Source organism: Diadema antillarum, unplaced genomic scaffold, assembly GCF_040938485.1.
Source record: "Diadema antillarum isolate AM-2024a unplaced genomic scaffold, OU_Dant_1.0 scf00000134, whole genome shotgun sequence".
NCBI classification, from domain to species: domain Eukaryota; kingdom Metazoa; phylum Echinodermata; class Echinoidea; order Diadematoida; family Diadematidae; genus Diadema; species Diadema antillarum.
The window spans coordinates 2370006-2392370 of record NW_027271023.1 but is presented as its reverse complement, the minus strand read 5'-3'; the positions used below and the strand labels follow the sequence as shown (position 1 = coordinate 2392370).

Sequence of the window (22365 nt, the reverse complement as noted above, 5' to 3'; positions counted from 1 at the left end):
ACAAAATGTAAGTGATTTCATTGATTATTATAATCAATATTTTGTTTATGTTCTTATATCATTAAGCCATTGCCTGTTCCGTTCATTTGAATGACTCTATTACCATGTGTCTTTCCTTTATCCTATTCTTCCTTTTCTCCTCTCTCAATATCCATCCAGATTTTCGTTGTATTGTTGCGTTTGTATTCGTTCGTATTTCGGTGTGCCATAGCTCATGTGCCTGTCTTGTAACTTGTTTGCTTCTTTGTTCTTAGTCCCGTCTCTACTGGATTTAGTAGTTTTATCGACCTCCTAAAACAATCTTAATGAACGTATTAACATGTTTGATTTGGTTTATTGATTAAGCAATATGAACTAGGTTTGATTACCATGCATTCCCCTTTTTTTGTATGGACATTGTATATACACTCAGCAAAAAAAGAAAGTAAACGCTTTTTCAAGTTTATCTTTCTCATAGACTATCTGGCTAAAAATGGTGTTTTATATACCATGTTAAGGGTAATTTAATTAGCTATCAACCTTGTAGGTCAATGAAAATGTTAACTTTACGCATGAGTGAACACATTCGTTTTTCTCTTCCAAGGTACAAAAGTAAAAATTGCAAAATGGACAAGTTTGAAACGTTATTTCAAATTAAGAAAATTTGAAATAATATTTTGATCTTGAATTTGTCTCGTGCATTCCTAAATTCCTTAATTAAAAGGAAAAATGAAGACATTCTGTCGAATTTATCACCTTTACGGCTTACTCCATATGTCATTTAAAGTTTGAATTGATAGAAAATGCTTATGTTCCACCTTCAGTTTCCCCACTATGTTTTTTTTTTTTAATATAAAGGGAAATAAGGGAATGGAAACTTATTTCTGCTGTTTCCTTCATGTCTTTCATTGCTTTGAATTGGTCTTTTGTTATCATTGCTCTCTTGGAGGGCATTTGCAAATGAATTTCAATATGTCCAATTCTGCAATTTTTACTTTTCTGCCTTGGAGGACAAAAACAAATGTGTTCACTCATGCGTAAAATTTCCCTTTGTGTAAACATACCAGGTTGATAGCCAATTAAATAATCTTTGATATGGTATATGACACATTGATTTTTATCTCAATCTTCCATGCAAAATATTAACTGGAAAAAGTGTTTACTTTCTTTTTTTGCTGAGTGTATATTGGAACTGGTGGGATCCAACTTTTAGTGGGTCCCCCCTCCCGTCTCCATCCTTTTATTGATTTATCACCAAAATGCATATTTCTGCAATCCTCATCGAAAATGTAATCTACCTCCTTTTTTATTGATTACATATTATAGATGTAATCAATAAAAAAGGAGGTCCATTACACTTTCAATGAGGATTGCAGAAATATGCATATTGGTATACATATTATGTTGATATTTCCAATATACTTTCATGTAAATTTCAATATTCAATATCATTCAAATGAAATTTCATTTCCAATAACATATATATGTTATCGATACAGAATCAAAGAAAACAAAAAGTACAATGTATTACAACAAAGGAATATGCACATGTTATGGAACTAATTGTTCAAAATAATTGCGTTATTGGAAAATTTGGAGTATAGCATAGTTCGTTATGTGACTGATTTTGTTGAAATGGAGAAAATTCAACTAAACTTGGAGTTGAATTTGAACTACAGAACTATTAATATATGTATCATGCTGTAGTCTTTCTAATACATGAAAGAATAAAAATATAAAGATGTATGAATATGATTATATACATCTCTCCCTCTCTCTCTCTTTCTCTCCCCCCCCCCTCTCTCTCTCTCTATATATATATATATATATACATAAATATATATATATATATATATATATATATATATATATATATACATAAATGATGTATTGACAGCAATGGACCAAACCACAGAACAGGGCGGTGCAAGGACAGTTAAATAAATTGCCAGCGAATTGATATATATATATATATATATATATATATATATATATATATATATATATATAATAATTATGTGATAATATTATTGATTAAATTATTATTGAACGAATCATTATTTCGAGTACATGGATTAGCATTATGACAACATATAAAATATCTGCCAATGTGATGTATGTACAATGTATATTGCATAAATGTTCGTCAGGATACATAATATATATACACACACACACACACACACACACACACACACACGCACACACACAAACTACACTGTACGGTCCGACATGAAATGCATGGGATGCGAGAAAGCAATTGTGGAAAGTCGATGGGCAGGGGTATCTTCTTTCTAGCTTTTCCGAGATCAAAATCGCATATTGAAGTTCCAGGAGAAAAGCATTACCCACCTTAAGTGCTACATTTTGGTCGAGCGTCGAAAATGGTATGTCATAAAGACGTCAAACGAGCGATAAGTTATCATGAGAATCAGAAAAGAATGACAGAAAAAGAAAAACAACGATGCTCCTCATCCATGTCATCTCCGAAACAAATAGTGTATTTCCAGTTTTAGTGACTAGCTATTGCTATCACATAGGACATGTCGAAACTGCCTTATCACCATCCCTATAGAGTCAAAAAGGTATTTTTTTAAAATCCCGTGTAATAATCATTAAAGAGTTTTACATACACAAACTAAACGTTTCCACATTTTCGTTTGATATAATATACAGTAGACGATCGCGGTGTCATCATAAAAAGACTAATTTTTACACATTTTACAACTGCAATGCCAACTTCCAAGGTCATCATTTCAAACTATGTAATTATTACAAGTCACGAAGTAACTTTGTGTGATTGTGATTGTGATCGTGAAGGTTTTTTTCTTTTTTTCATCTAGATATGCATGTTCGAACAGATCAAAACTTCAAAATTTCACGGTGCTCTAATTTGGGTCTAATCTTAATAATGAAATCATTACTTTTGAAGAGATTGTCAGGAAAAAAGATGAGGGGTCTCCAAAGAGTGGCGCTTGTTACGGAACTGTCTGACTGTGGACAACTATAAGGCCCAGTCCATATATTTTCAAGCTTAAAGGGATCGTACAGTTTTGGTTGAGACCTAATTTCAGGTTTCTAACATTTTTTTTTTTTGGTGAAATAATGAGAAAGCTCTTATGAAACATGACAGAGCATGTAATTCTTTGAGGAATTCAACGTTTATTTGCTGAAAATTGGTTTTGAAATGGCTGAGATATCCATTAAGAGCGATTATAATAAAGTGTGGGACCCACACTTTATTACGATCGCTTTGTTTTACTTTGTTTTTGGATGTTTCAGTCATTCCAAACCCGATTTTCATCAAATAAACTTTGAATTCCTCTTAATTTATGCTCAGTACTATATCATAAGTGTTTTCTTCGGTATCTCACAAAAAGTTAAAAGCCCAATTCTCATCTCCACCAATACTGTACCATCCCTTTAATCATCCATGATGGTGGTCTCCTGCATTCAATTGTCGCTGATAATTTCCCGAAAAAAAAAAGCTTAGTGTGTATCTTATCTACATCTTTTGTATACGTTTACTGCGCAACACTACTGCTTATGTTTATCTATATCTGTGTAATGTTATGTTATCATTTCAAATCATTGCACTTGTTATTCTTGGTCTTTGAGTCTTTGAAATTTGTATTCAATTTTTATTTGATGGAATGTGAAAATGAATAAAATCAAACAAACAAACTCATGCAAAAACTTACAAAAGGAAAATATAAAGTAATTCAAAACAGGACAAATGTTTCCATATGAAATAGGAAAATATGACATTTGTCATTATGATGATTATGTCTCTATATAATTTGCACGCACCCATCCCCTTAAACAGAAGAAGAAAAGCAAAGAAAATGTTATATTCTTATTTCAGACTTACGGTGACGGCGATCCATTACAGATTTGTTTTTCTTTTTGTTGCCATATACGAGTCCTATTTCACAAAATAGATTTTCGATATTCAGGGAGACAAGTTTTTAAAAGAATAATATGAAGAGTTTTATTGCAAAATGAGCTATATAAGCACCATTATAAACATTTTAAAGTAAGTCCATCATCAGATAGAGCAAAATCAAACCTTTCCAGTAATACCTCACTTGTGACATAACAAGAAAATAATACTATTCTAGAAGTTATGATGAAAAATATCCTGTATTTTCTTATCATTTTCTTTGTTTTTAGCAGCTTCAAAAGGACAAGTTCACCTTCATAGACATGTGGGTTGAGTGAATGCAGCAATATTAGTAGAACACATCAGTGAGAGTTTGAGGAAAATCCGACAATCCGTTCAAAAGTTATGAATTTTTAAAGTTTCTGCTCAGTCATGGCTGGATGAGAAGACTACTATAGCTTGTGATGTCACATGAGTACAACGGTATAAAGAAAGTATAAAGAAAATTCACCTTATTTTCACTTTTCTCGCATAAAAAAAGAACACTCGACTTCTCTCTTTCAGAAGGCAAGGGGAATAATATTATCCTTAACATACATCAGTAACAAGTCCAAGAAATGTGCACTTTATTCAAAAAGTAAAATTTTGTGAAATTCTCTTTTTATTTTTATTATATCGTTGTACGCATGTGACATCACACACTGTAGTAGTCTTCTCATCCAGCAGTAATTGCGCAGATACTTAAAAAATTCATAACTTTTGAACAGATTGTCGGATTTTTCTCAAACTTTCACTGATGTGTTCTACTTATATTGTTGCATTCACTCAATCCACATGTATATGAAGGTGAACTTGTCCTTTAATCACAAATATCTCAACTTAATAAGAATGGAGTTAGCTCGTTTTTGCGATAAACTATATGGAGATTCCCATATAGTATCAAGATAAGACCAGTGTTGTGGATAAATGCAATTAGTTGGCATCTGTTAGGCCTGTTTCATTGGAATCTGTATTGTTTTACAAGAAGGTGATGTTGTATAACAAATACCGTTTTCATTTGTTTTTCAAGTAGGGTAAGGAGCATTTATTCAATTCGTTAGACTTAGGGTAGGGGATATATTGGTACGATAACCATGATAACGAAATACGCCATTTAGGGTGTATGACGTACCTGGTGACGCCATTAGGGTAATGTCGTACAGGTGTGACGCCATAAGGTGCATATTTGCTAGCCATAGGCCTAATGCATCATTTTACGCTCCATTTCTGAGGCATTTGGACGCGGATGGGTAGCAAATTTGTTTAAGAGCTTCAACAACATGCCAGTATGCATTAGGATTGTGTTTCAAACACCGCAGTTGGCCATCTTGTACACACTCTGTGTTATTTCGACAATTTGTCCTCAATTCAATTCAATTCAATTCATTTTACTTTCATTCGAAAGAGCTCAGTTACCAGTGTCACTGATTCCGATATGTTTATACTTCTTACAAAGCGCTGAGTCGAACGTAAGTGTGCTCCCTTTCCTCACCTGTTGCTCAGTCATCTTAACAAACGTATTTGTCCTGATGATGTTATAATTATTACTCGTGAAATACTAAATTAATTAATGATAGTGAGTGCTTATATTATTTTCGCAAACCATTTTAGCATTATTATTTTTTTCCGTTGGGGAGTACGTAGGGCAACCTATTAGAAAGACGTGAGAATAAGGTGAACATAGCATAAAAGATTGACTTGACGTGAAAAATAATCAAACTAATCAGAGGAAATTCAAGCTTATCAAAATCATAATAGTTTCATTCCTGCCCAGGCCCAGTGAGTGAAGCTGAAAAGAACAAAACAAAAAACAAAAAGGGGAGGGGGTGGGTTGTGGGGGGATGGATGTTGAGCGTGTGTAAAAAAAAAAACAAAACTGTATGCCAACGATGCCAACTCAGAGGGCGTCGTCGTAATTATGTCGGCAATATTCTGTTGCTAATGTACACAAGGTCCAGTATCCAACGTTCGATCCTAGAGTTCTGTGGCGATTTTTGTAAGTAAATTACTGCCTATGCCAAGTTAGATAAGCCCGTTCAGGGTCAGTTTCGTGAGTAGTACAATTCAATTTCACATAAATTTCTCAAAACTGTAGGATATTCCATTCGTCTCTATAAAACAAGAGATACCAACACTGGTAATTGCACTTTGGTACGACACGTCTCCTGCCGTAGGACCAGACCGACACGTACATGTTTGTGTTAGCGTATAATGCTGTACGAGCTCCACGCTCCGTGCACTGCTGCATGAGCTGGTGTACTTTACACTGGCTGAACAGTTACGAACTCGTGATGCACGTCGTAGGAAAATAGCATCGTTGAACTCTTATATCCAGATGTCGTACTGGTTTTATAGGCTGTACAGTATAGACAAGTCCTTGACCTTAACTCGCCCTAAAAGTTTTTTTTTTTTTTTTTTTCTGATTGGGTGACTAACGACAACAACAGTCAACCACACGTCGTTAGAGTATCTAGGTGTAAATTCTAGACAAGTGTATAGTAGATCTATACTTGTACATCTTTCTTTCTATGAAACTGCGATCAAACCAGGGTCTATATATGTGGCATGAAGAAGCAGACAATCATGAAAAAATATGTGATCTGCTGCAACAATGCCAAGCAAGAATGGTCCGCAAACCACATGTGAGCCCCCAAAATATGATTGGAGATATCTTGTAGTATGGTTGGGTGTTCATAATACCGGACACCTAACGTTTTTCTATCAATAGAAACGTGAAAAATCTCACAATTTGACTGAAATTTTACTCACGTGTGGAGAAAATACTCCGGATTCACAAGCGCGCACTGAAAATGCGATCTGAGGTACGCGCTCTTAGATGGCGGCTTCGAACGCGTGGGGTGTCATTTTTTCCGCACTCAGTTGCCCTGCTCATTTCAACCGACCACCCTGACAATGCGTATAAAGGGCACTTAAATGCGTTTTTTCGACAGGCCGCTGTTTTTTTCTAGCCGTCATTTTTTCCCCAATATTTGAATATATTTCGAATCCTTCGATATTACTTTTGAAGGACTGTTTGATGAATTTGACTTGATTTTCATTAGGAAACTTTTCATCGTAATTGAAATAAATTAGATGAGTCGGTTTGTTGTTTCACATTCATTTCTCGTTTCTGCATCAACTCGTACGGTCGTAGCGGGCGACAAAATGTTTATGTCATGTATATGTGTAACGTGTGTGCACGATCGTACAAGCGGCGGTGACAATTTTGCGGTCAAAATCGTCAAATTTATTACGGAAGGATACTCTACATCTAACAACGAGTCAGCAAAGGTAGGCCTAGTTATATGTAGTTACACGATAAACCTTACTCGATTTTGCTAAATTTCGGTAATTTAGAGGGAATACTTAGTTGTTTTCGCCACATTTTACTCGGTAGCGTAGCCCAGTGATCAGAGTGAAGAATCGAACACCGTTGCGCGTAGTCCCATGCGTACATTTTCTTTCTGTACGCGCAATGCCATTATAATGCGCGGCCGGTCGTTATGGACCCGGTCGGTAGGTTGGACACCTACCATACTACATTGTAGTAGAGTACGTATTCATCAGATGCACTGAAGCAATGACAGCAGACGGTTTGCTGTAAGCACAATTGTATCAAGCAATTCAAATCACTCACATGGGATCTGGGACGTGTTCTATGATCCTAGAGGTTGCTAGATTTACAGTACCGTAGCTCTATGTTAATATCAAGACAGGTGCTGTGCAGTAATACAATCATCCATCATACAGTAGTATAGAATTCTAAACCCTTTGTCGCTAATGTGTTTTGGAAAGTTGATGGAAGCATATCCGTAGCCACAGCCTTTTTCTATTACTGGACTGACTGATGCGCTTACTTTCTGTATTTTGCTCAATGTTTCATTCAGTGAATATAGTCTACTAATAATTACATTGTACACGTACCATCGGTACAGCACCATACATGTAGTTATGGGTAAGCTCAGCCTAGTGGATAAACTTGGCCACTTGTAATGAGGGCGCTAGGGGCCGAGTTTATTTAATAAATAGGCCAAGTTTACCCATAAATATGGTACGTACAGCAGTATAGAGTCTATTCAAACTCAAACTGCTGTCACGACTGCGCCTGCATGCAGTGTAGCTGTCATATGTTGAATTACTGTGTCTATGAAACCAAGTTTTGTTGTCATTTTGAAGTGAAAAAGTATATTAATGAATAGAAGTGAAAAAAGTTCACTTTATTCAAAGTCACACATTACTAAATGGTAGACTGTGACCGGCAAGCTTTTTTCCATTATGAAACGTTGGACTAAGTTTGCATAAAGGAAAATCAAATTGTGTTGGGAAATGTGTTCTGAAGATTCCAGGTCATTGAAAAGTGCTCTTTACATTCTTTTTTTTTTTTTTTTTTTTTTTTGAACAGTGATGGATGTACCTCTTTCAAAAACATCACTTTGTGACTTTGTGACCATACCAACCCCCCCCCCCCCCCCCCCCCCCGGCACAATTATCTGCATGATGCACTTTGCAGCAATGCAGCAATGCATACTAATTGTTTTTAACCCATTCCTTGTGGGAACCTGGTATACATGTAACAGGTTCCCAGACAACAACAAAAATCATTGCAAACTACTGATTTACAAAAACTCTCACCATTTGCACAGATGCACAGCAATCTATTGATTCCTTGCAGAATCATTCCCCCTCGGCGCTATAGTATTATACAAATAATACATATACATGTAAGCTCTACCTGGTCCAACTGCTTTGTTTCTGTGCGCATGATTGCTTTTAACCCGTTGAGGATGGGCTGGTTTTGCTATAACACACAAGTATATTCCCCCTAGATACCCACCTGAGTATACTCGGCTTTAGTCTTCAGTGGGTTAAGAGGGTCTTTTCAAGGGTTCAAATACATTTTCACACAATGCAACTCTACTACCAAGCCCTCAATACAACTCCTTCGCAAGGAATCCTGTATCATAGCAGCTAGGTAAATTTTGCTGGCGAAATGATAATAGAAGTCAAGCTTTGGTCTCTGAAAGAACGGAGTTCGCAGACTCTTTGTTAATTTAAATTTTGTTTTGTGCAAAGTATGGCAACAAGGTACAATTGTAATCAGACAAGCATTGATACAATATACTTTGATAACAGTCTGTTTGTACCTGAATGTGTTGTCACATCCCAATTACTGCCCTTCTGGCAGCAAATTAAGGTGAAAGGAAGGAGCAGGAACAGCAGGTTTTATTAAGGTATCAAGATATAAAATTTTTCATAAATCTAACCACTTCTAAAAGTTACATTTCATATGTCCCATATCATACTGCTAGTACTGTATAAGCTGTTATTTTTGTGAGGGTTTGATTTTTCGCCAATTTTGCAAATAACTGTTGGGCCGCGTATTTAACAACATGCAAAAATTGTTGCTGTGCACTAGGGTAATAGTGCACTTACAGTATGACAGCCTCGGTGTCAATTCCTGAAAACAGCATCTTGCGAAAATGTCCATGACCTCCTCATCTGCGAAAATATCTGTACACAAAAATAACAGCTCTTACATTACAATGAATGATGGCCTTCACTTGACAAGCCAAAAATTCTCATAATTTGCTCTTTTGCTGTGCAGTGCAAAAGCCCTCATTTCTGGCTTAGTTTTCGTTTGTCTGCTTTTAGAAAGGAATTCATCGCTGGCAAATGTCGACGTAAGTTTGCCCCAAGGTTTAAAAATCTTTGTCGCCATCATCATTACATCATATATGTACAAATGTTTGTAGTATCCATTGTATAGTATCATCTGATAAAGAGAAAAATGACCGGCAGGGATAAGATATGACCCGTGTCCATGACACTCTTCCACACTTTTTTTTTTTTTTTTTTTTTTTTTTTTTAGTTATCAATGTTCAGGGACACTGCAATGGAGCAGTTCAAGATTTTTTTTTTTCTCTCTCTCATACTGTGCATTTTCTCGTCTGCCTCTCACGTACGACAATAAAAGAACATTTTATACACTGTAAGTTCAATTCATCAGACCCTGACTTTTTATTTGGGACTTAGGAATGCATGTTAGCAAGAAAATGTATCTTTGGAAATGTCTAGTACATGATTGAGGGTCGGAATGCAAAGATGTACCTTTGTACATAATCATGTAGGTTGCGGAACTTAATGCTTCCTGGTGTCCAAATCTCTGCATGCATGTTGTTTTAAAACTGTATGCATATGTTTGAGCAGTGTAGCATACAATGTACTGTACATGGTGTACAAGTTGCTCACTTGAATAACAAACTCCATGATTTTCCAAAAAGAGTCAATGCCAAGAATTAGACTGTATACAATGACTTCAGGCTTTAAAGGGATCGTATAGTTTTGGTTGAGATCTAATTTCAAGTTTCTAACATTTTTTGGTGAGATAATGAGAAACCTCTTATGAAATATGAAAGAGCATGAGGAATTCAACGTTTATTTGATCAATGAAAGTTGGTATTGAAACGGCTGAGATATCCAAAACAGAGTGATTCTAGTAAAGTGTGGGACCCACCTTTTATTACGATCGCTTTGTTTTACGTTGTTTCCGGATGTTTCAGTCATTCCAAACCCGATTTTCATCAAGTAAACCTTGAATTCCTCTTAAAACGGTATGCTCTGTACTATTTCACATGTGTTTTCTTTGTATCTCGCGAAAAGTTAAAAGCCCAATTCTCATCTCCACCAGTACTATACCTATCCATCCCTTTTATGATGTCGCTTTCATATTTTTGCCATTCATTGTGCCAGTTTATTTGTAACATTTATGCACACCTTTTAAAACCCGTTGAGGATAGACTGATTTTGCTACAACACGCACTTCCCAAAGACACTTGCCCAAGTGTACTTGGGACTTGTCCTTAACAAGTTAAAACCAAGTGGTCTGAACCAGGCCATCATGCAATGACATCATATCACAGAAGGTGGCTGGTAAAATCATTATAATTTTTAATCCATGCCATGTTCGTGTTAATGACCACTACACAGTTTATACAAGGTGCTCATGAATATTAAATGCACCTTTGAGCTGCTATTTACCTCACTTATTCAATATTTGTTGCCAATTTATAGATATTCTAAGCCTTGAAATACTACAATTGTACAATATGTTGTGCATGCATTGTATACTGTATCTTGTCTCTCTTTCAATTCCGATTGTAAATGTCAGTCTTTATCAGTCATATTACTGTCATTGTCATGACAATTACTGATCAATATACTATATTATCATTCCTGTCATCATTTTTACTCAACACTACATGTACATTAAAAATGCAGTTACCAGGTACAAACTGTACATAGTATCAGTATTCACATTATCAGGATTACTACCACTTTAGTTATCATAATTATCAGTAACATTCTGTAAACACCATCACTGTGTCACAGTCTTTCACTGGGGAGTACGTAGAATATCAGAAATTTGTGGCCTGGCTTTAATATTTAATTGCCTCTGATGTATCCATTCCTACAGATGCTCACTATCCTTTAAATAATAGAAGTTAGGTAGAATCAGGCTACAAAGTATTTATATGATGTGTACATTTTTTCTTTTTCTTTTTGGTACAATTTGTAAATGCATGAATTGATTACACAAGCAAGGCAAGAGGGGTTAATGCATCACATTAAAAAAAAAAAAACCCTTCACATGAGAATTGAGCCTACATTGAAATGCTACACTTTTGATAGAGTATAATGTGATGGTTCCCAGGCTACTTAGAATGTGATATGGGGTATACATGTACCTGTAAATTATGTTCCATGTGAGCATACAGACACATCTACAAGTATCCGTTGTCAGATGGTTAATCTATGGTTTGAAATAGTTTTTGCTTGTGAAAGTGTGATTTGGTCTTGATCACTGGCATCCAGTTTGATTTTACATTAATTACCACATATTATGTTTAGTAGCAACTATAGTATTCATTTTCTTTGTTTTGTTTATGCAATCGTCATTACGCTTATGTTGCAAAGATGGGGAAGCATTATACAGCAAAGGCACATTGTCAAGATTTTTTTGTAGACTGTTTGCACACATCCAGTACACATACACTGTACATGTACCTGTAAATAAACTCTAGAGAGAGAGAGAGAGGAAAAAAAAGTAGAAAGTTGAAGAAAGCGTCATCATGTCTGTGTTTTTTGTTGTACACAGTGCACAAAATGTTTTATTACCTGATCAACCATCATCTGAAGAATGTACACAGTAAGATGTTGGCAGCAGGATGATGTTTTGATGGGCTTTTTAAAGACCATTGCATGTTTCAGGTAGAATGATGTTGATGTGCAGATCTCCGTCATCAAACATCCAAAGCCCCAGAAACACATTGTATTCACACTGGCAAGTCAGTATAAACTTAATGCCGCAAATGCAAATTGCAATGAAAACGGATCAATAAAATTTCTATGTGATTTCTGAACTTGAAGTATTGGATCATAGGCATGAACGAATGCAAGCAATTTTTTTCCCTCTTTTTATCACAACTGCTCTGGATATGTTTTTGCAGCAAATGCTGTTATATGGGAAAGTGCATCTTTTTTTTTCTTTTTTTTTCAGTGCAAATTCTAAGAGCTACCGTAATGCAATATCAAGCTGTTATGTACACTGTATACGTCTGAGTACCGCCATAACTTCCAGTGATGTAAATTGTAAGTGCATGGCATTTGTGCTTGTGCTCATGATATTTGACACTCAGTGACAGTTCAGTGTAATCACCATTTGATTTTAACAATTATATTTTACCCTTGAACTGATACAAGTTAATTTGAACTTTAGTACATTGTATATTGTGAGTGCCGCATTCTGAAAGAAAATGAGAAAAAATTGCCACACTCTGCTTTTTTTTTCTTGCACGCAACTGTTTGACGGAAAAGCAATGCTTTGATTAACTCTACATACAACTTAGGAACATGTTATCCAGTAACAGTAGAAAAAAAAATACTGAAAAGTCTTCTAAAGGGGACTCCCTGGAACTTCTTGATCTTAGATTCTTTTCTGTCAAATACATTGTATCTTTAAATTTGGAATGTTAAGATCCATCTACCGTAATACACACGTTGGAATATACAGTTTGCCTTCGATACAGTACAATGTATAGCCATACATTGTGTGTTTCTGTATTGCCATCTTATAACTTTGAAACCAAATGATTTTCTTCATTTTTGTTCTTACTTTTTTTTTCATTGCAGATCAATGCAATGTACATGTACTGTACATGTAAATGCTGTGTGTTTGTTATCATTTTTGTAATTCATCTTTTTATGATGATGTCTTAGTGATATACTTCCATCATGTGAAGGCATTCTTTGGTTGTGAAGGACATTGAGCCAAAATGTACAAATGTATTGCATTTTAGGCAAACTTACAACAGTGTACAAAAAATACATACCCTTGTACACTTGTTTGACATCATGCACACTGATGTGCATGTTCAATACATTGTGCGCTCTTCATACATACAAATTTAGCATTCTTATAGGCCTGATCATTGGAGTAAACATGTACATGTACTGTACACGTACTTGCACATGTATTATAAATGATTAGCATGTTGGGATTCATTGTGTTACATGTACGCTCAGTTTTTCCACCCCCATTACTCTGACATGTAATTCAATGGAATATATTTTGGCCAAAAAGATGTTTTCTAATAAAAAAGTAACTTTTGTTTCTTGTTGAGCACTATTGACAATCACTGAACATGAACTGGAGCAAGTGTATGCTGTTAACATACTGTACGATGTTGATACAAATGTGTATCTTCCTTGCCTTTAACTCTTAATGTGCCAGGCCCAAAACCCCTAACGTGCCAGAGGTTTTTACTTAAGGCCAGAATGTATCGAAACTGGACTGACAATGTAATTTAAAACTGCCATATCTTTCAAACTATCGACTGTTTTGAATTGAGTTCTACACAACAAATACCAAGAAATGATTGTTCTTTCGTGCCATGTAGTCAGTTTTCCGTAATATCTATCTGAACTTGAAATATTGCAGAAATGAATAATATCATCAAAAAATTATTGGAATTTTTTGTGTAGTATGAAAAGAAAGAGTCAGTCGTGGTTTTTCTTCAATAGAACGCTCCCTTGACTCTGTGAGAAAGTTTTAGAGCTACATCTCCCGTTTCAAATGATAGCAAAATTGTCTTCTAGAATTGTATGATTCCAAAGATACAAGCGGTTTATTTTGTCTTAGCAATTTCTCTTTCTGCCTCAGTAATTCATTCCCAAATCTGAGTCCTTTAGTCCCAGATCCTGTATTTGAAACTAAAGTAATTGTCCCGGGCCCTGGAAAGTGTCTTTTGTCCACTTGAGAAGGAAGCACCCTCTTATCCTTCTTTTGTCTATGCGGACTACGGGCGGGCGCACTCTATTGAAATCGGCAGGCCTTTGTCAGCGAGGATTTGTGCGCGCGCAATTCCTTGGTAACGGCGGATATCATCCGAGTACTGATTGAGTACAATACACACTAGCGGTTGCTAGGGGCAGCTTGAAGGATGAACATGACTCCTGATTGAAAGCGAAGATGCTGCCGTGATCTGACCGATAAAAGTGCACACGCCTTCCGGTTTTTATTTGTCTAACGCTGTATCAATCAAGAATGTTGATCCGATCAACCTATTGCCAGCCACTGTCCATCCGATCACAACATTACCAAAATATTATAACAAAGTTAATTCACGGTAGTATACCACTTTTGTGTTTATTGCCAATCCAGAGAAATCAAAGTAAAGTGGGTTTGGCTAGAAAACCAGTTCAATCTCAGCACCACGAGGTCAGTCGCTCGGAGCAGCACACCACGTGCTTGTAAGCCCAGCGCTGGTGTTTGAAGCCATGTGCGTGCAACTGAAAAGCTCACCATTCATTTCATGATTCGGTAAAATAGCACTACGTTGGGAGGAGCCCTCTCATTCTCGAAACGATCTTCTCACTTTGAAATAGTAAAGTTCAATAGCGCTGTACTTGTGAACTATGCGGCCAGAGTTGTGAAGTAATTGAATCTTGCAAACGAATGAATTCAGTCAGATTTGAAATTTCCAAAAGCCCGATCAGAACAGCGAAAATAACAACGAATTGAGACGAGACACTAAAACATGACACAGATAAACAGTGAAAGGAAAGGCAGCTTTGCACATATCATGATGAAGGAGCGAACAATGCAATTACATTCAACAAAATCATTACGGTACAAATAACACTTAAAAAGAATCAAAAGCCCCCTAACAGTAGGCCTGATCTGCATAGCAAAATTGGTGACAAGAAGACAAAACTGTAGGTGCCGACAAGTATAAAATCACGTTTTACATTGCTGGTATGCTTTTCAATGTTTGCTGTCTTTGATTGTCTTTAGTCTCATTCGCCGTGAAACATTTGATTATCTGAATATGACATTATTCAACGGCACATTCCATACTTTCACATGGCGTCAGAAATCTCTATAGCGCCTGCCAATATAGGTTTCATACCGAGCGATTTGTAACCATCAGAATTATTTTGAACGTTCATGGAAATCATAACATCGATCACTCTACTGTTGAAGTTCCTTCATTGGTTTATAATAGCCGATGGATGTTAGTTCCGTACTTGAATTCGTACCTTCATTGCGTTGTGACACAGTTTTCATGAAGCAGCATCATCCGACATTTCTTTCTTTCTTTTTTTGTGTGATCTCCAACACTGTTTTACTCCAAGGACTGAACAGCAGGATCTGAGTTTGAAGTTTTCAAAATCTGCATGCTAACAAATAGTTTGATGTTACTTTGCATCCTCTCTCTCTCTCTCTCCCTCTCTCTCTTATCTAAAGTCCTACGTAATAATAACTTTGATGGATTTGCTTGAGTTTGAACATTTTCCTCTTCACCTGCGACTCGGGGAAAATAACACGTTTCTATAAGAGGTAGGATAAACGATAAGCAAAGCTCAACAAATAACATAAATGCGTAAATATACTTTAATTCTGTGTCTCACTGAGCGATGAATGTTTGGAAACCTATCAAATTATAGGTTTCGAGCTTCCTAAACAGTTGAAATCAAAATCAAACAAGAAAACCCGTTTGCGAATTTGATATTGGCTGTCTACGAATTACTGATCGAATTCTGTTCTACTTTATCGAGACTGTGCTGTAGGGATTGTGTCTGCATCATTGCTTGGCGATAAACGATACAGCTTCGATTTTTGTTATCATGAAATGATAAATAATTATTGATCATTTTGCGTGGTTGAGTAAACAATTTCTATAATACACCAATCGACTGTCGATGGTTTTTTTTTGTTTGTTTTGATTTTGTTTTTGTTTTTGGCCAAAAGAAATAAGATAAATATTCTTGACGTTCGCAACGATTCTGGTCGCTAATTCGAGAGTACGTAGTTAGAGACATTTACTGTTCCCATAGCCAAGGTTATTTACACGCTATTTATAGCCGGAAAGCTACAAGAACCAAAACATCCTCCAAAATACGGCAGGACAATGACAAATTTTACGGATACGGAGATACGCTCAATGCGTGAAAACTAGTTTTCTTCAAAATGTATAGAGAAAAGAAGAAGCAACATAATAAGAGAGAAGGCATGCCGAAAGAGGTACAGTATGAAGACCAATTGAAGAGAAACCCTCAAAGAAAAAAAAATGCAACCGTGGACGCAAGCACAAAAACAGAAACCAGTACATGGAAAACAACATAGTTTGACTGATTTTCACGTGCACATCGTCACATACATATAGAAAATCAGGCTCTATAATGTACTTTCATATCGGTGGAGTAAAACCAATACAGCTAGTTTGCGCTAAAATTACAGTTCCAGTCACTTTCGTAAGTTTGAGAAAAAAAAAAATCGGTTTTGGGTCAAAACCAGTGTTGATTAGTATTTGTACTATTTGCATGTCGTCGCTCAAAACAACAGCTCTATTCGCTCTTTGCGAACGCTGCCTACAATTTTTAAACTGAACTAAGCAAAATAATGTTCATCTTTTGCGATCTATATTTTGTCTGAAATTCCGAAACACTAGATTTCTACTTTGAATTTCATTTCGCTTCGAACTAGAAGAAGGTAATCACGCCAAAACAAACTACGAACTACATGTGGTACCAAGCGGCATAGTTTACAGGTCTACTTTCCGTTCACTGCACACGTGCATAAGACAAGAACAAAAGCGTCTTCTTCTTTTGTATGCTAGCGTGGGGACGATTAGTGAAGTTCACCAAAATAAAAGGATGAAAGACTTGACCGACGAACGCAAGCTTACCGTCTTTGAGGGACAAAATCAAAGCAGCTTCCCGCCGGACAGCATCCAAGCGGAACAATACAACTGGAACCGCATAGGCAATACACGCAGATTAAATAGCATACACACGCGTGGTCTACCAATGAGACTTTTGATCTATACACATCTCGCAGAGGGTGCGCTCGCTGCGGATTTTCCCGACGCGAAAAAAATACATCTAGCCGAAAAATCACGTATTTACTCAAAATTTTCCAATGTAAGCATACTCATATTTTTGGTGAAAACGATGGCTATGCTAGTCAGCTACCAGTACATATCATTGTCAGTTTCTTGGTGTAACACATTATGGTACCATAAGAACTTAAATAATCAATGTTTTTCGCGCTCTTCTTTGTCGCCGATCGGCGACCATGGCACGTCAGCACTAAGGTCGCCGTTCGGCGACCATGGCACGTTAAGAGTTAAGATCAATACTGTACATTGTAAATTTATGTTATGTTGTGATTTCACCCTTTAGAGGAAAATTCAAATTCATACCGTCCAGTTTTCTCACTCAATCTTTACAGTGACCTATTGCATTTCCTTTCACCAGTGTATTTTTCATGTTTTTCATTTAATATTGTCTCAGTGTATTTCCCATTCTCATACTTTGTACCCATCCTTTATACATTCATTTATAAAGTCATTCATTTTCATCAAAAAATATAGATGTATAAAACAAAATACGTAAAAAATGATCCATACCAATTAATTCTGAATATGTCAAATTATAGTACAACTGTATACTCACACAGAATAATAGGTTGTCAAGCAAAGATACCTAATATTTGCTGAGTGATGTTGAAAATAGAAAATCTTTATAATCATTTCCTCTGTTTTTTTTTTCTTTTCTTCATACATGTACTTCATTTTTTTTTTTTTTTTTGGGGGGGGGGTAATCACAATATTTGCATGGTCATTGCTTTTATTCTCATCTTCTTCTTTTCTTCAGCCTAGTCAGGAAAGTGAAGATGGGGAAGCGGGTGGATAAGACACAGAAGGACAAGGGACCACCGTCCACTGTGCCGGACAATGAGGATGATGCAAATAAGACACCTGGTAAGATATTGGTCATCTTAAGTGTAGTCCCTCCGCTTTTTCAACCTTGATTACATACATGACAATTGGAACAAGGGCTGGATGTAATCTGCATAGTGTTCAGATCTAGGGAATGAGGGTATTTGTTGTTTATAGATAGCAGACTGTACATAGATATATTACTACTTGTAGTACACAAAGACTGAATGGGAAATGGGTGTAACCAAAGTGTACGCTAAGTAAGATAGCCTGAGGTTCACGTGTAGGTTGCCACATGAGTGACACATTAACCCTACAGTATTTGATATCAAGACTGCGATTACATTTATGTCGTATCAGCTTGCTGTAAGAGAGTGACATTTCTTCTCTGCATATTTAGAGCCGTACGTGTGCACGGGCAATTTCGAGGCCGACTTCACCGAGCTCTGGAGGCGGGCGGGGCTGCAGCAGGCCGAGATGCCCCCGGTGGTGATCAGGGCCAAGCGGCCGGGCACGCCCCCGCCCCTGGACCCCAAGTCCAAGGGGGACCCCACCCCCGAGGAAACGAGGGAGGATGAGGGGGAGGATGCCAAACCCAAGACATACGTCACCAAGGAGAAGTTCTCCTACTTCAAGCCCAGGATCCAGGTGGAGATGGAGAAAGAGGACAAGCCGGACACGGTCACAGAGGTCTTCATCAGAGGTCAGTTTTTTACCTGCGGTCACTGGATTGACCAGACTTTAGTTCTTTAAAGATTGAATATTTTGTAGTGCAAAGTTGTTAATTCTCGCAATTTGCCTCACCATCCATGCATAAATTGTACTGTCACATGTTGTAATATCATGTCTGTTTGTTTGTTTGTTTGTTTGTTTGTTTTTTGGGGGGGGGGGGTTATTGTTTGTTTGTTTGTTTGTTTTTTAGTGTGTGTGAGAGAGATGTGGGGAATGGTTAAACAATTTTTGTGTTGTGTTCCTGTGTTGTGGGCTTGTGCTCTCATGAAGCTGGATATTAGTATTGACTGTTCAAGAATTGTTTTGTGAAAAGCAGAGATTTCACAATCTCACAAATTCCTGAAGTTTAATCCGATTTTGATCAAATTTTCGCTGTTGTGCTCATAAAATTGTACTCCTTTTATTTATCAGACTGACTTTTATCTGCACAAGGTCTAGAATTCCCCTTTAACAGGAACAGATAGCTCGACAGTCAGCTTTGCTGCATTTATAGGCCTTTTTTATTTGTTTCAGGAAGAGCAAAGCAGTGAGAAAGACAATGGAAAAGGTAGAGCAGATTAAGGGGAATTTCATCCATCTAGAGCGATGTAGGGACTTGTTCTCGTGCTCACTTAAAAAAAAAAAAATCTTCTCTGAAACAGTGAGCGTGGTCAGCAGACTCATCAAAGTTGGAAATCTGAGAAACTGGGTCGCCTTGAATCTAATCTAATAAAGTTTAATCTCAACTCAAACTTCAAATCTAATGAGTGTTCTATTGGGACTGTGTACCCTCTTCACAAGTCTAGATTGTTACTAAATTGAATAAACATTTTGGCTCACTCTTTGCAATATAAACTTTTCTATTCCCACAGTGAGTGAAAGAAAACAATGAGGAAAAAATAATAACTAGACAAAATTGTCCCTCTAGCACCACCAAGTCATGAGACCTTGTAATTACCCTCATAAAGGAATGCTACTGTAGTTTCTGGCGACAGGTAGTTGTTATGGACTGCTTGTCTCCAAGTGATAACAATAATCATACTCCACACCTCTTCTTTTTATCTTTCCTATCTTTGTTCCAAATGGCATTGCCTCTGCTGTAAATGCTACCGTGTCAGTCACCTGGAAGGTACTCATTTTCTGTTCTGCCAGCATTTTGATTTTTGTTCTTTCTGTGTTGCAATTGTTGTTGCTTACAATCAATTAACTTCCTTTTTTTGCTCTCTTCTTTCACTCATCTCCTTCCACCTCCCCCCCCCCCTTCAATCCCAACCACAACCCATTAGGCTGGAAGATCGATGATTTGATGGTAGGCATCTTCAAGCAGTGTTTCCCGGCCATGGAGAAGCTACATACAATCAAGTAAGTGGGGGGCAACCCAGTTTCACATGTTTGGTGAGAAGAGGCGTCTGAATTGTAACCTTTTTTTTAACATCCATTGTGGGCATTGCAAAAACAGTGATGCCCCACATGTGTGAAAAACAGGGACACATGTAGAATCAAAACAAATATGCCCTCAAAATATTGACTAAGAACTTTGCTGGAGAAATGTATCTTATGCTGCTGACCTATCGATGAGTGAAAACAATATGTGGTGGGCAGGAATGTGATAACATTGAAGATGTATTGATTACAATGCAATTATGACTTTTGACATTTTGTAAGGTATCATTGCAGGATGCAAGCCTGACAGTAAAAGGACTTTTTTGTGTGTGTGCAAAGTGTTCCTCCATATGATTCAGTTGTATACCTTTTGTCCCTAGATTGGGGTTTGCTGTTTGTTTGTTTGTTTGTTTGTTTGTTTGTTTGTTTGTTTGTTTTCTATGAAGTAAACATGTTACAAATATAGCGTATTGTGGGACAATGTTGATTTTTTTCTCCATCTTTTTTAATGAGCAGATATTACACTTTTTTAATAAACTCTGGTTTACTGTATAATAAAGGAATGTGTGCATTTGAACAAAATGCACATTGAAATTGAATTGCATGATGGATAGTCAAAAGTTGCATTTTAGATTAGTACATAACCTTCTCTTGGATAAGCCACCTTTACTCCATAGTGAAAGTGTACAGTCTCTAACTGATTAGAGTTGTGGTTATTTCAGATTTTGCACTTTCCTCGTATAGTGATATGAAGCAGAAAAAAAATATTCAGTTTAGAAATAACTTTCTGTTATATCAAATTGTGATGATTGCTCATGATATAATTTCGTATAAACAATGCAGTCATGACGTGATGCGACATGAAAGGTTAGCATTTGTCTCAGGGTAACAATAGACTCTATGATTGCTGACAGAAAAAAAAAGAGAGAAAGAAAATACTTATTGTGTGGAAGTATATTTGTTTCAAATGATCATCTGAGCATAAGCTGTTTCGTACGTGGAAGATCAAATGTGTCTCAAGGGATGAATTGTACAATGCTTGTGCACAAACAGTGATCCTTGTGATCTGTGAATGGAGTGACGTCAGTGATGACGGCATTTATGCCAACAATTCCTCTCACCATGTTTTGTTCCTAGCAGTGTATTTTGTTGCTTGTACAAAGTAGGGGGCATTGAACTCAGCACTATTCGATCACAAGTTAAAAACTTCCGTAGAATCAATGACTTTATTAAAGAACTTTCAGATAACTGTCTTTATTATGTGTGTTGGTTTTGTTTGTAACCTTTTCTTTTTTTATTTATTTATTTGTTGTTATTATTATTATTATTATTATTATTATTATTAATGTCATTATTATTATCATAATTACTATTATTATCATCATCATTATCATTATTATTATTTTTGTTATTATCATTATCATTATTATTATCATTGTTATTATTATTATTATTATTATTAATTATTATTATCATGTCCGTTGTGCGTCGTGCGTGAACTTTTTACATTTTCATCTTCTTGAGAACCCCATGACCAATTTTCACCAAACTTGGTAGGTAGCATCCCTAGGGGAATAGGATCTCAATTTGTTCAAATGGGGACCATCAAGCTTCAATCTTGAAAAATCTTCTTCTCTAAAACAAGAAGTGATAGAGCTAAGTTAATGCTATAAGTTAGTGCATTCATGACTGTAGTTTCAAGTTTGTTCATGGCGGAATCAGGGGTGGCCCCCTTGGGACCCAGGGGAGGGACCCTAATGGTGGCCTAAATTGTACATTTTTATCTTCTTCTTCAAAACCCCATGATAAATTTTCACCAAACTTGGCAGGTAGCATCCCTAGGAAGATAGAATCTCATTTCCATCAAATGGGCACCATGCCCCACCTGGGGGGGGGGGGGGGGGGGGGGGGGGGGGGGGGCAACTCACCCCCAGTAAGGAATCTTTAAAGATTTTCTCTAGAACCAGAAGTGATTGAGCTAAGTTAATACAGTGAATCAGTATGTTGATGACTGTTATTTTAAGTTTGTTCATGGTAGAATCAGGGGTGCCCCCCCCCCCTTTGGGACCGGGGGGGGGGGGGGGGGGG

At 36.7% G+C, this 22365-nt stretch overlaps 1 protein-coding gene across 1 annotated transcript in view; it reads left to right on the top strand.

Annotated features, from left to right (window-relative positions):
* Positions 1–22365, top strand: part of LOC139720834 (leucine-rich repeat-containing protein 71-like) — a 112353-nt gene that overhangs the window by 28497 nt on the left and 61491 nt on the right. Inside the window, 5 exon segments of the mRNA XM_071632171.1 lie at positions 14622–14710; positions 15168–15201; positions 18119–18225; positions 18584–18886; positions 20181–20256. Of these exon segments, the coding sequence (XP_071488272.1) occupies positions 14622–14710; positions 15168–15201; positions 18119–18225; positions 18584–18886; positions 20181–20256 (609 nt within the window).